The sequence below is a fragment of the Megalops cyprinoides genome, chromosome 18 (assembly GCF_013368585.1).
Source record: "Megalops cyprinoides isolate fMegCyp1 chromosome 18, fMegCyp1.pri, whole genome shotgun sequence".
Lineage (NCBI taxonomy): Eukaryota > Metazoa > Chordata > Actinopteri > Elopiformes > Megalopidae > Megalops > Megalops cyprinoides.
In genome coordinates, this window is record NC_050600.1 from 412,712 (window position 1) to 427,902 (window position 15,191).

Genomic DNA, 15,191 nt, shown 5'->3' on the forward strand with positions numbered 1-15,191 from the left:
ACTCCATTCACTCACCCTCCCAGCCCCCCCCAGGCTGATGGTGCAGCTGCCCTTGTTCTCAAACAGGTACTCCAGTCTTTGAGTGTCCAGGGAAACGGGTTCAAGCCCCGCCCAGATGGTTTGGGTCCCAAAGCGGCAGACGGTGGGCAGGAGAGGCAGACTCTGCAGCGCCCTCCAGTGGAGCCTGAGTGTGCGACCCACGAGCGGGGCGGGGCCGGGCAGAGGACAGGGAGGGGGTGGGGCAGGGGGAGGGGGTGGGACAGGGGGAGGGGGGGGCGGGGATCGGCGGCTTCCTTTCGCCTGATTGGTGTCTGCCTCTTTGAGAGCCCTGTTCTCTGTGCTGTCCAGCCCCAGATCCTCCTCATCCCACAGGTCAGAGAAGTCCAGGGTGTTGAGGCGGAGAAGGGGAGCGGGGCGCAAGGGGCTCTGTGATTGGCCGAGTCTGGGGGGGAGGGGCCTGTCACATCCAGGTGGTTTCATTGGCTCTTCTGCTGCTCTACACGTTACTGTTTCCTGTATCTCTCATTCAGTGTGTTTATCTTGTGTCTTGCAGTTGAGTGTGCCGATGTCTCGTCTCTCCTTCGGGTGATGCTCCTCTTTGCAGTGTTGGCACCGGCCCTTTGTCCTAGCCTCCTCTCTCAGTCCACTCCAGCAGGATGGTCAGTGTGGGGGGGTCAGTGTGCTGGAGCAGAGCGGCTCACCGGCCCTTTGTCCTAGCCTCCTCTCTCAGTCCACTCCAGCAGGATGGTCAGTGTGGGGGGGTCAGTGTGCTGGAGCAGAGCGGCTCACCGGCCCTTTGTCCTAGCCTCCTCTCTCAGTCCACTCCAGCAGGATGGTCAGTGTGGGGGGGGTCAGTGTGCTGGAGCAGAGCGGCTCACCGGCCCTTTGTCCTAGCCTCCTCTCTCAGTCCACTCCAGCAGGATGGTCAGTGTGGGGGGGTCAGTGTGCTGGAGCAGAGCGGCTCACCGGCCCTTTGTCCTAGCCTCCTCTCTCAGTCCACTCCAGCAGGATGGTCAGTGTGGGGGGGTCAGTGTGCTGGAGCAGAGCGGCTCACCGGCCCTTTGTCCTAGCCTCCTCTCTCAGTCCACTCCAGCAGGATGGTCAGTGTGGGGGGGTCAGTGTGCTGGAGCAGAGCGGCTCACCGGCCCTTTGTCCTAGCCTCCTCTCTCAGTCCACTCCAGCAGGATGGTCAGTGTGGGGGGGTCAGTGTGCTGGAGCAGAGCGGCTCACCGGCCCTTTGTCCTAGCCTCCTCTCTCAGTCCACTCCAGCAGGATGGTCAGTGTGGGGGGGTCAGTGTGCTGGAGCAGAGCGGCTCCTGCTCTCTCTCTGAAGAGGTCTCTGCTCCTTCTCCTGTGAGTGCAGCGTGCTCTCTCACAGCTCTGTGAGCAGTGTCTGTGCAGCGACGTATCAGTCTGGATATTTGAGTTGCACCCTTTCCCTTCATTTCCTTATCATTTCCACATCTCCTGTTTAGTTCACTGCCTGTATACACAAACTGCCTATCTCTCTCCATCTCTCCCCACCCTCTCTCTCCCTCTCTCTCTCCATCTCTCCCCACCCTCTCTCTCCCTCTCCTCTTTCTCTCCTTCTCCTTCTCCTTCTCTCTCAGCTTAACATTCTTTTTCTCTGCTCCAATCTTAATGCATACACTCAAAACCCTGTAAAACTGAAAATGTTGAAGTAGAGGGTCTCTGGTTACATTTGTTTAATTTGCACATTCGTAAGTGTGTGAGAGTGAGCTGCTCACCTGGCTGAAGTGTTTCTACGTTTACCTGCATTTACCTACATTTACTTGTCTCACAGTGGTTGAGTTGAGAGGGGTAACGCTCATTTTAAAGCCAAAACAGAAACTTCATCAAAATCAAGGAAATCAGTGGGTTTAACAAGACGTGACATTGCTCAGTAAGTCTTCCTTAACAGAATGGAGCTCATTGTGTTTGCAGCAGTACCTGAAGTGTCAGCATGATTTTCTATAGATGCTCTCAGGTCTGACAGCAGCACTGCACTCAGTAATTTGTTCGAACATATAGGTCATAAGGTGTATGAGACTTAGCTAAGTACTCTGAGGGATTTCAGTCACTCTCATTACACGATGGGTGCTTAGATCTCTACATCTAAAAGCAATTTTTAACATTTATTGGTATATTATGAACATTTTCTGAAATGTGACCAACAAACAAGCAAAACAATATTCTGATTCTAAATAGATGGCCTATGAAAAACAATCTGCAGACCAAACATGATATATGATATCCATGACATGCAGGAGGCGAGGCACTCCTCTTACACAGATGGGACAGCTTCTAAGTTCACCGAGGCACTTCAGGTTAAGAACTTTACGGCAGTAAAACACATGGAAACGGCGCTCTTCTGGTAACTATTACAGTTCCCACTGTACACCAGGTTGATTGATTGTATAGGTTTTCCCATTTTAAACATACTGTGAGCCAGCAATGGGCGTGTCAGTACACCCATGCGGTAAACATGTTTGGAGGAAGGTCGGGAGTATGAGCGTACACGCACGCAGCCGGTGATTTCAGAGACTACACAGGCCCGAGCCACACGGCGTGTGTGTGTGTGTGTGTGTGTGGCGATCCACAAAATATGCATTGTGGCTTATCTGTCTTCTTCTCAGTACCTCTTTCGTCTCCAGACTTCTATTTGTGTTTCAATTTTAGCTCCTGGGACCGTGATTATCACACATCCTGATCTCGACAATTACAGCTTATTATTTGTAATTGAAAGGCGATCCCTTTAGACAGCCAAACGTCTCCTGCCCATGGAGTTTGTGCCTCATTGGCGTTAACAAGCAAAAAGTGAGCAAACTTTGTCTATTTTCTGCTCTTCAGCATAATCCACTACAGAAATTCAGGGAAACATTTACCACCGATGATTATGATTATGGCCCTTACATGCTCGCAGACTACAGTGTAGGTTTAACTGCTGGCGTGTTTATACCTGCTGTTTTTGTGGACTCTAATAAAACGTCACTATTAGTCAGTACCAATGTAGGGCCAGCATTCACACAGCGTTTGCTGGGTAATATGGGTCACAGCTGTTATCAAACTCTTACTTGCGGTTTCCAGCCGCTGCTTTACTCCTGACGGGCGAGCTGCCGGCCGCAGCCGGACTCACACACTCCGCTCAGCACACCGTCCTGCTCGCCCGCACGTCACTCCCCTTGACTGTCATTGGCCGTTGCTCGCCTCCCACTCTCCAATCATAGTTCCTGGTTAGCACATCGGGCGTGGCTCACGTTTGAAACCGCCCCTTTTTGCTCTTAAGAATAGCGATTGGTGTTTTTGATTACCGTACCTCCCTCTTGTGCATGTATGAGTGGTCAATATAAGAGTCCATCTCTTAGCTCCACCCCCGGTGCGCCGCACGGCCCCGACTGCTTGTTTTGGAATTTTGTAGGTGGTAGGCGCGCCCCCGATGCCTGCGCTGTCAGACGAGGCGGCTTGACTCCCAGCGTTGATAGCGGATGACAATGTCAATTATTTTGGGAACACGGCGAGCTTCCATGTCAGTAGCCTGTGGGATATATCTATCATTGCTTTTATCGGTGTAACTCATGCCAATTACACGAATAGTAAATAATAATTTTGGGGATTTTTGACAGGAAAATATTTTTGGAGGAATGGTACGTTAAAAATTTATCCAACATCATATGGAGTTTTAACCCCGCGGTTTTAAGTTAAAGGGAGAGCTTGGTGCGGAGGAGCTGGCATGTAGGAATTCGCTAGTAAGACCTTTCAGATTTTTATTTGTCGGTCCTTTTTTAATTATATTTTGGATTGAAAAGCAATGTCGTGGTAACAATGCTGTGATATTATATAATGTCGTATGAAACGAGTTGGAACTTCACTGACGCGGCTGTGAGGGCAGCCGAGATTATAGCGTTATTTAAGTTCTTATAGATGTCATCACAGGGTTTCCGATTATAATGGAAAATGCAGAAAGCTCGTGCTGCCCTGAACAGAAAAAGTCACGCAATAAATATCTGTGCTCATTGATTACGTAATTTAAGTATGGGCCAGCTGTCGAATAAGCAGCAAGAGATAAATAGACTGCTGTCAATACATATAATAATAGTTTCATTAAAATATTAGCCTAAGAATGCCACTGCTTTGTACATTACTGTATAACTATTTAGATTTTCGAACGAGAGGCATGAATGCTGGCCTGTTGGCAGAGAGAGGGGCATCCTGTCTGAAGATCGGACACTTTTCTGGCGCATTATTATTTATGTAACAACTTGGAAGAGCGTGAGGCGCGCGGTCTCAGTGACAGAGCAGGATTGTTGTGCTGACGGCGGAGAGTCCGGCAGCAGGAGGCGCTCAGTGTGCGCTTCCCCCGGAGGCGTTTCCCCCGGAGAGGCGTTTCCCCCGGAGAGGCGTTTCCCCCGTTTCCCCCAGAGGCGTTTCCCCCGTTTCCCCCGGAGGCGTTTCCCCCGGAGAGGCGTTTCCCCCGGAGGCGTTTCCCCCGGAGAGGCGTTTCCCCCGGAGAGGCGTTTCCCCCGGAGAGGCGTTTCCCCCGTTTCTCCCGGAGAGGCGTTTCCCCCGTTTCCCCCAGAGGCGTTTCCCCCGTTTCCCCCGGAGGCGTTTCCCCCGTTTCCCCCAGAGGCGTTTCCCCCGTTTCCCCCGGACCCGTTTCCCCCGGAGAGGCGTTTCCCCCGGAGAGGCGTTTCCCCCGGAGGCGTTTCCCCCAGAGAGGCGTTTCCCCCGGAGGCGTTTCCCCCGGAGAGGCGTTTCCCCCGGAGAGGCGTTTCCCCCGGAGAGGCGTTTCCCCCGTTTCTCCCGGAGAGGCGTTTCCCCCGTTTCCCCCAGAGGCGTTTCCCCCGTTTCCCCCGGAGGCGTTTCCCCCGTTTCCCCCGGAGAGGCGTTTCCCCCGGAGGCGTTTCCCCCGGAGAGGCGTTTCCCCCGGAGGCGTTTCCCCCGTAGAGGCGTTTCCCCCGGAGAGGCGTTTCCCCCGGAGGCGTTTCCCCCGGAGAGGCGTTTCCCCCGTTTCCCCCAGAGGCGTTTCCCCCGGAGAGGCGTTTCCCCCGTTTCCCCCAGAGGCGTTTCCCCCGTTTCCCCCGGAGGCGTTTCCCCCGGAGAGGCGTTTCCCCCGGAGGCGTTTCCCCCAGAGGCGTTTCCCCCGGAGAGGCGTTTCCCCCGTTTCCCCCGGAGGCGTTTCTCCCGTTTCTCCCGGAGGCGTTTCCCCCGGAGGCGTTTCCCCCAGAGGCGTTTCCCCCGGAGAGGCGTTTCCCCCGTTTCCCCCGGAGAGGCGTTTCCCCCGGAGAGGCGTTTCCCCCGTTTCCCCCGGAGAGGCGTTTCCCCCGTTTCCCCCGGAGGCGTTTCCCCCGTAGAGGCGTTTCCCCCGGAGAGGCGTTTCCCCCGTTTCCCCCGGAGAGGCGTTTCCCCCGGAGGCGTTTCCCCCGGAGAGGCGTTTCCCCCGTTTCCCCCGGAGAGGCGTTTCCCCCGTTTCCCCCGGAGGCGTTTCCCCCGGAGGCGTTTCCCCTGGAGGCGTTTCCCCCAGAGGCGTTTCCCCCGGAGAGGCGTTTCCCCCGTTTCCCCCGGAGAGGCGTTTCCCCCGTTTCCCCCGGAGGCGTTTCTCCCGTTTCCCCCGGAGGCGTTTCCCCCGTAGAGGCGTTTCCCCCGGAGAGGCGTTTCCCCCGTTTCCCCCGGAGAGGCGTTTCCCCCGGAGGCGTTTCCCCCGGAGAGGCGTTTCCCCCGTTTCCCCCGGAGGCGTTTCCCCCGGAGGCGTTTCCCCCGGAGAGGCGTTTCCCCCGTTTCCCCCGGAGGCGTTTCCCCCGGAGAGGCGTTTCCCCCGTTTCCCCCGGAGAGGCGTTTCCCCCGGAGGCGTTTCCCCCGGAGAGGCGTTTCCCCCGTTTCCCCCGGAGAGGCGTTTCCCCCGTTTCCCCCGGGGGGCGAATGCGCAGCATCCGGGGAGAAGCAGAAGGATGAAGCGGCGCGACTCGGACTCCGACGGCCTGTGCTCCTCCGGGGAAAACCCGGAGCGCAACTGCGAGGTACGGCTGTGCAGGTCCGACTGTGTCAGCTCTGTGCTGTGCGCTGTGTGCTGTGCGCTGTGTGCTGTGCGCTGTGTGCTGTGCGCTGTGCGCTGTGTGCTAAAATCTTTACCATCCCTCAACCATATATACACTCTCTCTCTCTCTCTCTCTCTCTCTTTGCCTCTCTGCCTCTCTCTCTCTCCCTTCAATAGTGTCTGTAGTGTCAGTGTGTATATACTGTATTAACCCTCTCTCTCAGTGCGGTGTTAGCGTGCTGTAGTGTCAGTGTGTATATACTGTACTAACCCTCTCTCTCAGTGCGGTGTTAGTGTGCTGTAGTGTCAGTGTGTATATACTGTATTAACCCTCTCTCTCAGTGCAGTGTTAGTGTGCTGTAGTGTCAGTGTGTATGTACTGTATTAACCCTCTCTCTCAGTGCGGTGTTAGTGTAGTGTCAGTGTGTATATACTGTATTAACTCTTTATTTCCCAGATGGAGATGGGTACGAGGTGTGCTGGTATGGGCAGCGTTTGTGGGTGTGGCCAGGGGGAGGAGTGTGTGTATGAGCAGAGCTGGTGCACACACTGCATTGGCTCACACACACAGACGGTGAGTCTTATTGGCTGCAGGTCATTGGCTCCCTGCATGTTCTTCCTCTCATTGGTCTGTAGTGTAGTCAGCTGCAGTTTTTCTTCTTCTCTGTCCTCTGGCTTCTCATGCTTCTCTTCTCTCTTTCCCTCTGTCTTACTTACTCATTATTCATATTATGATATGAATAATCACATACACACCAAATTTATGAATCATGATTATTCGGTTGAGTTTTATTGTAGTTAATGTTATTTGGGGTAATTGTCAGAGTTAGGGTCAGGTTGCAGCGCCTCCTCTGTGGGAGGTGTTGCAGCGCCTCCTCTGTGGGAGGTGTTGCCTTGCTCCTCTGTGGGAGGTGTTGCAGCGCCTCCTCTGTGGGAGGTGTTGCAGCGCCTCCTCTGTGGGAAGTGTTGCATATCTTACTTTCAGTAGTTCTCAGTAATTTCAGCCATTTCAGTATGCAGTGTATTCTGTTGTTGCTGTTTGTTGTGTAGGGTATAAATATTGTCAGCTAGCTTAGCTGCACTTTAGAACTGTACTACTTAAACCAGAGTATCACAAGTTTAATGCGCAGCGTAACAACATGCACAAGTTCGGCTGATTCGCAGTGAAACTGTCTGGAAAGCGGAAGTTGGAGATCTACCCAGAACCAGAGCCTGTCTATATAGATATTCTCTGCCAGAACATAGAGTTAACAAGAATGCCACTCAATGACATAATTTACATTTACATTTACATTTATTTATTTAGCAGACGCTTTTATCCAAAGCGACTTACAAAAGTGCATACAGTAAGTATAGCGACGGTACAGGGACAGGATGTGTACAGTTCCACAGTGAGACAGTTCTCAGCTGAGAGCAAGGTCTGTTTGAGGACACAGTACTATTAGATTTGTACAATTACAGCCTAATTTAGGAGTTGGATCCTTGATGTTATATAAATATTATAGGCTATTGTAATTGTTATTAGGCTTATATATTTCTGTTACAATTGACTTCACGTCCGCCAAAAATAAAGTTTATTTCCCTGCAACAAATAAATAATAAGACCCTACCTGGATCCTGTCATCATTGAAGTGTCTGAACGGGAACTAAAGTTACGCCTTTATTGTAACCCTCGATTTATAAGCATTTTGGTCTGGATCGTGTTTGAATTATTATCATTACTCAGGGACGTGCATAGACATTTAGTTTGGATATATATATATATATATATATATATATATATATATATATATGATTGAACAGAGTCTTATCTCATTACATCTTGCACAAATGCCTCAGCAATTACTGAGGTCAAATTTATCTCCATTTCTAGGGTTATCAGTCCTTTATTGCATGTTAGGAAGGTGACTCACATTTAGAGACAAACTGCAGGATTGAGGTTAGCTCTTGTATTTTTAGTTCTGAGCACACACTAAGCAGACACATCATTTAATGTCTATCAAAAGTAACCACTACAGTAAGATTTTCTCTGTACATCTGCTGTTAGCATGTGTGTTTATTAGCATGGGTGAGGTGAAATGTGATCAGGAAAGCTCATGTGACTCTCTTCAGGACAGTGTCCTCTTTAGAGGACGTTTGTTGGTGTGATCAGGAAGCTCCAAAATAAGCTCTGCAGGTTCCTGTTGATGCAAAGTCCTGGGAATGATTTGGTTTCATTTTCTCCCCTCAGATAAAGAGAGCATTAGCGCCCTCTGTTGGAGGAGTTTCCCCCATTCAGGGTTTCATGATTTTCGAATTGGGGGCACAAGCATTCATCTAGAGTCACAGTGCTCATGGGATTTAGCTCTCTGTGTTCTTCTGTCCCTGAGGTCCGAAATGTTCCAAATTTTCATTATTATAAGTTCTAATGTCATGGAGGCTAACAATTTGAAACGTCTCCCTCTCTCCCTCTCCCTCCATTCTTCCCGCTCTCTCCCTCCCTCCCTCCCTCCTTCCCTCTTTCTCTCTCTCGCCCTCTCTCTCCTTCCCCCTTTCTCCCTCTCCCTCTCTTTTTTCCCTTTCTCTCCCTCTCTACCACTCACTCTCTCTCTTTCTTTTTCTCTCAGGGTACCATCAAGTGGGATCACTGTGAGAAGCACAAAGGGCTGACAACCAGATACTCAGAGGGGTACGGCACAGAGGTACAGAGGCAGGGAGAGGGGTACGGCACAGAGGTACAGAGGCAGGGAGAGGGGTACGGCACAGAGGTACAGAGGCAGGGAGAGGGGTACGGCACAGAGGTACAGAGGCAGGGAGAGGGGTACGGCACAGAGGTACAGAGGCAGGGAGAGGGGTACGGCACAGAGGTACAGAGGCAGGGAGAGGGGTACGGCACAGAGGTACAGAGGCAGGGAGAGGGGTACGGCACAGAGGTACAGAGGCAGGGATGTCACCCATTGGTAAAACAGCATCACAGATATCAAAGAAGGATGATTTTAGATGTATTAAAAATTTTACAACACATTAAGGAAGATAAAATGAAATTTCAACAAAAAATTTAGACACTTTAGACAGAGCTGCTCTCAGTCATTGAGTGTGACAAATACGTTCAATTTAAATAACAATTCATCATGTTTCTTCAGTTTTTACTGAGTTTATCCGAGGGCGAAATGCCTCTGTGCACACTGACACAGCGACAGCCCACAGCCTGCAGGACAGAGCGTTATTGATGCAATGCAAAGAGAAAACAGAAAGCAGTGGCGGTGATGTCACTCCCTAGTGTTTATTTGGGAACAGTAGGCGGTGATGTCACTCCTGGTGTTTACTTGTGATCGATGAGCAGTTGCTGTGTTTGTGAGTTTGCTGTGTGAGTTTGCTGTGTTTGTGAGTTTGCTGTGTGAGTTTGCTGTGTTTGTGAGTTTGCTGTGTGAGTTTGCTGTGTGAGTTTGCTGTGTTTGTGAGTTTGCTGTGTGAGTTTGCTGTGTGAGTTTGCTGTGTCTGTGAGTTTGCTGTGTCTGTGAGTTTGCTGTGTCTGTGAGTTTGCTGTGTGAGTTTGCTGTGTGAGTTTGCTGTGTCTGTGAGTTTGCTGTGTGAGTTTGCTGTGTCTGTGAGTTTGCTGTGTGAGTTTGCTGTGTGCGTTTGCTGTGTGAGTTTGCTGTGTGCGTTTGCTGTGTGAGTTTGCTGTGTGAGTTTGCTGTGTCTGTGAGTTTGCTGTGTGAGTTTGCTGTGTTTTGCAGGAGGAGTGCGTCCTGTCTGATCCTCAGGGAGAGAGCGATGCAGACGCTGACATAGAGGACACTGACAGCAGGTACCTCATCAAGTCTCATAAACACAGCAAACTTTTACAAGGATATTTTTACAGAACGCTTAACAAAGAAAAAAAACTAGACATTATGACACGCACGCACACACACAATTTATTCATGAATTACCCCCTTCTAAGTGCTCTGCTGTGTTGTGATTGGTCCAGGCTGCAGGAGGGAGGTTCTCTGCAGCGAATCAGCTCACGGAGACGTCGGCGTCAGCGCGTGGCACGGCAGGACACTACAGAGAGTGAGGACGATGGGGGGCGGAGCCACAGGGCTCATCGCTGGAGTCTGCGGCTCAGCCCCCACCGAGCCCAGAACCGGCCCATCCTGGAGGTATGCACCCCCTCACACTACACACTGTGCACTGCACACCTCATATCACACACTTAATTCACAATACATACTATAAACCTTATATTACACACAAGGCATCCAATACATTCTGTAGGGCCAGGCTGCATGGTCTCTCTGTGTGTGTCTGCTGTTCAGCAGTGAGTGTGAATGTGTAGGTGTGATCTCAGTCAGTGTGGGAGCAGTGTGCTTATTGGCTGTAACTCTGCTCCCCCCAGGAGAGCGTGTCACAGGTTCGGCCGCTGGTTCTGTGCCGGCCGTGTGGGGGGGCGCTGCAAGGAGCACCGACAGAGACCCCCAGGCAGGGGGCGTGGTCCCTGCCCGCCTGGCCCCTCCTCTTCCTCATCCTGCCTGTGTCCGTCATCATCGTCCTCACAGCTTTGCTGCTGCCTCTCACCAATACCTGACCTCTGTGTGACCTCTGACCCCTCATAACCCCTGAAAACCCTGACTGACTACTGCTGCAAACTACAGTGAGAAAACCCCCTGTATAGAGCAGGAAACAGTCCCAGAGCCCCCGTGCATATACCAATAACCAGCTGTACATACCGACAGCCGCCCCCCAGGCCCAGTGTGTCAGACTGTAAATCATCTCTTTTTCTCCTCTTCACTTTCATTTTTCTCAGTATTTCTGTTTAAGAAGCTTTATTGTCATCAGGCAGTTTTGCCAAAGCTGTAGTAACAGCACACAGCAACAATGTGTATTATTATTGTTATTATTATTATTATTATTGTTTCAGTTGAAGGATGTCGTGTTCAGAGGGGGGTACAGCTGTGTCTGCTGCTTGCTGTAATAATGTGAATATTTATGATTATTGAGTATTAATGAGCCAACAGCACTGGCAGCAGTGAGGTATAATGATCATATGAAAATGGTAAGAATTTATACAGAAATCTTTGGTTTAATAAAGTATCTCTGACAGCGATACAGTATTTATATAAAGTATCATTGCACACATTCACACATTCAGTGTGTCTCTCTGTGTGGGCCTCAGTCAGCTACCTGTCTCCACTGAGACTAACATCTCACTGTCTCCCCTACACACACCCACACACCCACCCCCATACACACCCACACACACACACTGTATCTGCCTAAAGCTGCATTTAGTAGCACATGAAGGCCCAGCACACTGTACTGTATGCAATCAGTACACACAGTACTCTGCTCACTCACGTGTGAGAGGCAGGTGAGGCCCCTGAAATCCTGCAGGTCCTCTCCACAATGAAAGCTGTGGCCCACCTGACGTGAGGAAAAACAGCTAAACACAAATCAGAATGTTTGCATACGGAAGTGTAAATGTGACACCCGTCAGGATTACCGTCACTCCTACTGATCTGAGAACAGCAAATGTTTTTCCATTTGATGAACAACCTTGAATGATCATGAATTCCTACACTGGAATTTGCACTTATTCTTAAAGTTTTCCATAACTGAGGACCGCAGGCATTTTTAATACTGCAAATTCTCCTGACGACCAGTCCAGGCCACAGTTTAGAGGACAGGGGAGGCACAGTGCTTTCAGTTGAGATGGAAGGTGGACTGGTTTGGTTAGAATCTCTCATTGGTTGTGCATTATTCATGAATGAATTTCTTGCATTTGCAACAGAAATTTCCCCACATAAGCCAGTTAGTTTATTTTTTACCATTTTATTGCTGTACTCTTTTTAAGTGGAGGTAATTATATATTGATCAGTAGCACTTCTGCCAGGAATGGCAGATTAAGCCCTCATTACTGCACAGCTCTGACTCTCTGCTCACCCAGGGAAGAGCAGGAAGCCACTGAAGGTTGTGTGGCCGTTCAGATTGTCAAAGACCTGGGCGTCGGCCCACAGGTGCATGTACACCTGCTCTCCCGCCTCCAGGTGCAGCACTGCGGCGTTCCCGCCCCCATCGCTGCTGTCCGAGGATTTGTGGTCGTAGGAAGACACCACTCGCCGGCCGTTCTTCACCAGGACGGCGCCGGAGAGCCGCGAACCGTAACCGAACGTGGAGAAGCTGAAGTAGTACACTCCTCTCAGAGGCGCAGTAAACACTCCTGTTTCAGAAGAAAAATACGTGCAGACCTGATCACTGCATCTCCATTCACACACTCGGGCTGCAGGACAGAGCCGTTACACACACTCACATGCAGCACACCATGCTGGTGCTCACAGTACCTGTGTTTGGGCAGTAGGCCTTGCCAATGTTTGTGAAAACGTTTTTGTAGACCAGCGTGGTGTCAGAGCTGAAGGGTCCTCTGAATGTCTCCCCAGACTGCACCAGGGAGGCTGAGAAGGCCACCGAGGAGCGGTCTGAATGAGGAGGAGAGAGGCTGAGAGCTGTGGGAGGAAGGGATTCACCTCCCGCCCAGGAGGGCACACACACACACACATACACACACAATTTAACACAGTATGTCATTAATATAAACACATGTTACGAGTAAATAATGCACACATCACTGATACGGTATATACTAGTGTCATGTCGGACAGTATATGCAGTGTGTACAAGCTGTAAGTGAAGAGACAAATTTTGAACAATTTAAAATTTTGTTCACCATCTGTCCTGCATACATCCAGAGACGCAGGTCAGTTTGGATTGAAGTAACAGGAGTTACACAGTTCAGCCATGTTAACATTACATTACATTACATTACATTACATTACATTACATTACAACCCACAGTATTGCAAATTCAGGAAAGCACACAAGGCAGGGTAACTGAAGACTGAGCACTGAACAAAGGAACAGGCAGGGCTTATATTGAACACAAAACACATGACCAGGCTAACTACACACAGGTGACAACGTTTAAATTAGGCAAGGCACAGACAGGCAGAAGGGCCCTCTGGAGGAAGATCGGGGAAGCAGCAGGCAACGGGACCCGAAAGGCAGTTATGAGGACACCTGCTGATTGCTGTGGGTAACTAAAGTCCCTCAAACCCTGACATTAGCTCCATAGCGAGTGCTTCAGCTATTGCTCACTAGCTGCCCTCTGTCATCCGGTCTGTTCTGTACAACATAACTGTAAACCATAAAGTCAAGGCTGAACAGAGACATGTAATTAGTTGGATCAAAAAAATCATAGAGTAAAAAAAGTAACAAAAATTAAGTGTTGTAACCAAGATGTTTCTTCATTACTTGATTTTTATTTTATTTCCTCTTTCCTGAAGTAAACAGTGCATAGCTGTGCAGTATATAACTGCAGCCATTTTGTAAAGTAAATAACATTTAAGAAATCACAAGTTTCATATTTTAATGTAGTTTTACGCTATCATGATTAAATCTTACGGACTTGTTTATTGAAAGCCAAATACCTCACTCACACTGCCTGTGCTGCCCAATCCAGTCATAAAAAACAGATTTTATGTGGATTCAATGCCCCAGTCCCTCGTTCTGTAATCTGATCTGACTTCTTCATCTTTTACAGAGGGAGCTGTGATTATTTTTGAGCAGGGACCTGAGACTTGATTAACCCTGATATATATAAATATATATGTATATATATATATATATATATATATATATATATATATATATATATATATATATATATATATACACACACACACACACATTATTGATACAGACACACTTTTCTGGTGCACGAACCCTGCCACACACACATTTATTTTGCCATGTAGCGCCCCCATGTGGCTGTCTGTAACACTCACTTTTACTCTTCAGCTCCTCCAGCAGACGCTCAGTGGTGTTTAACCTGGCCTCCAAGGCTGGGATCACAGGAAACGCTGCATCAGTTACATACCCATCCTCATGCTAACAGTTACCATGCTATACATTTACACCACAAGATGTTCACACAGGAAACTGTGGTGGAGAATGTTGTTCAAGGCTAAAACAGTGGTACCTAACCTGGGGCTGGAAGCAAAAATGTTATATTATAATAATAATGTTTTAACAGTTTATCCACTCCTGCCCTTAAGCATAACTCTAGCTGCTAAGACTAGAGTTTAAATATTCAGTTTTTAAGGAAAGCTAAATCGCAGTATAGTTATCATCATTCTCTAATGGTTTCAGTTGAAAAACAGCTCCAGATACAGCAGCTGGGTTTTTAACACATGAGTATGTTTCAGCATTCTGCCCCCCCCCCGCCGTACCCGTGTTCTGCCTCTTCAGGTCCTGTAGCTGTGTCTCTGTGGCGTTCAGCCTGGCCTCCATGGCTTCCCATCTCTGTAGCAGGTCTGTGAGGCCCTGCAGCAGAGTCCCGGCTCCGCCACCATCCCCCCTCCACCCCCGCACCAGCCCCACACCCACACACAGCAGGAAGACCAGTCTCACACTCATCTCTCTCCCTCTGTCCCTGCCGCTCTGCAGATCCTCTCAGAGACGCCGGCCAGTCTGCTGTTAATCTTTACTGCTGCTGTCACTCATCTCTGCCCGGCCTCTCACACAACTGTCCTATAGGAGGTGTCATGCTGTAGGGGGGCCGCAGGATCCCATAGTGACCGGCTGTGTGTAAAAGCCTGCTGTTTTGCCTTTAGCTGTGTCTCTGTTTCTGTGCATCACTGGTAGCAGAGCGGTGTTCTGTGCTAAAGGAGGAGTGTGTTATGATATGGATGTATGCACTCATTTATGTCTGTATTTGTTACAGTCACTGGTGTTAGCCTGTTAGGTTACTCTGATCCCATCTCAGTGTAGTCTGCACTGTTACTTTAACTATAGATAAAGCTTTGGCCAATGCGCCGTGTGTAATAGCTGGCTGTTGTATGTCAGTTTCGTGGGCTGGAATCGCAGGCTGACCTTTGAGCAGGTCTTTGTTTTCACAGGCCAGATAGAACAGGCCTTGTGAAAGCCTCATGTTTGCTTTTAGAATCTGGCTAATCTGTCACCAACCTCCACTTACCGCAGAGGCACAAGCAAATCAGATGTTATGGCTTTACATTCGAATGCATTCAATCTTTCTGAATGGGAACGGCTGTATCTGAAAGGGAACAGCTGTATCTGAATGGGAACGGCTGTATCTGAATGGGAACGGCTGTATCTGAATGGGAACGGCTGTATCTGAAAGGGAACG

The 15,191-nt window shown here is 49.6% G+C and overlaps 2 protein-coding genes across 3 annotated transcripts; one reads left to right on the plus strand and one right to left on the minus strand.

Annotated features, from left to right (window-relative positions):
* Nucleotides 1-5,859: 5,859 nt before the first annotated feature.
* si:ch211-63p21.1 lies at nucleotides 5,860-11,090 on the plus strand. 2 transcript variants are annotated; one of them, XM_036551490.1, is made up of 6 exons: nucleotides 5,860-6,014; nucleotides 6,489-6,605; nucleotides 8,638-8,712; nucleotides 9,748-9,818; nucleotides 9,981-10,152; nucleotides 10,389-11,090. In XM_036551490.1, exons 1-6 carry the CDS (start codon nucleotides 5,946-5,948, stop codon nucleotides 10,575-10,577), a joined length of 693 nt encoding a protein of 230 aa, XP_036407383.1. In that variant the 5' UTR covers nucleotides 5,860-5,945; the 3' UTR covers nucleotides 10,578-11,090. The 2 variants fall into 2 exon arrangements, with proteins under 2 accessions (XP_036407383.1, XP_036407384.1); XM_036551491.1 differs by lacking the exons at nucleotides 6,489-6,605; nucleotides 8,638-8,712.
* A 742-nt stretch (nucleotides 11,091-11,832) lies between these two features.
* LOC118793729 (complement C1q-like protein 2) lies at nucleotides 11,833-14,386 on the minus strand. The gene is made up of 4 exons (XM_036551983.1): nucleotides 14,275-14,386; nucleotides 13,831-13,887; nucleotides 12,331-12,465; nucleotides 11,833-12,209 (listed from the first exon to the last, which is right to left on the minus strand). Exons 1-4 carry the CDS (start codon nucleotides 14,333-14,335, stop codon nucleotides 11,929-11,931), a joined length of 534 nt encoding a protein of 177 aa, XP_036407876.1. The 5' UTR covers nucleotides 14,336-14,386; the 3' UTR covers nucleotides 11,833-11,928.
* Between the last annotated feature and the right edge of the window lie 805 nt (nucleotides 14,387-15,191).

Excerpts from the sequence above, each read along its gene's own strand:
- LOC118793729 (XM_036551983.1), bottom strand. The coding sequence starts at position 14,335 with ATGGAGGCCAGGCTGAACGCCACAGAGACACAGCTACAGGACCTGAAG. Across the intron at positions 13,888-14,274 it reads CCTGAAGAGGCAGAACACGG|CCTTGGAGGCCAGGTTAAAC; the intron begins GTACGGCGGGGG and ends CTGTGATCCCAG. Across the intron at positions 12,466-13,830 it reads GGAGGAGCTGAAGAGTAAAA|ACCGCTCCTCGGTGGCCTTC; the intron begins GTGAGTGTTACA and ends CTCCTCATTCAG.
- si:ch211-63p21.1 (XM_036551490.1), top strand. The coding sequence starts at position 5,946 with ATGAAGCGGCGCGACTCGGACTCCGACGGCCTGTGCTCCTCCGGGGAA. Across the intron at positions 8,713-9,747 it reads CAGAGGGGTACGGCACAGAG|GAGGAGTGCGTCCTGTCTGA; the intron begins GTACAGAGGCAG and ends TGTGTTTTGCAG. Across the intron at positions 9,819-9,980 it reads ATAGAGGACACTGACAGCAG|GCTGCAGGAGGGAGGTTCTC; the intron begins GTACCTCATCAA and ends TGATTGGTCCAG.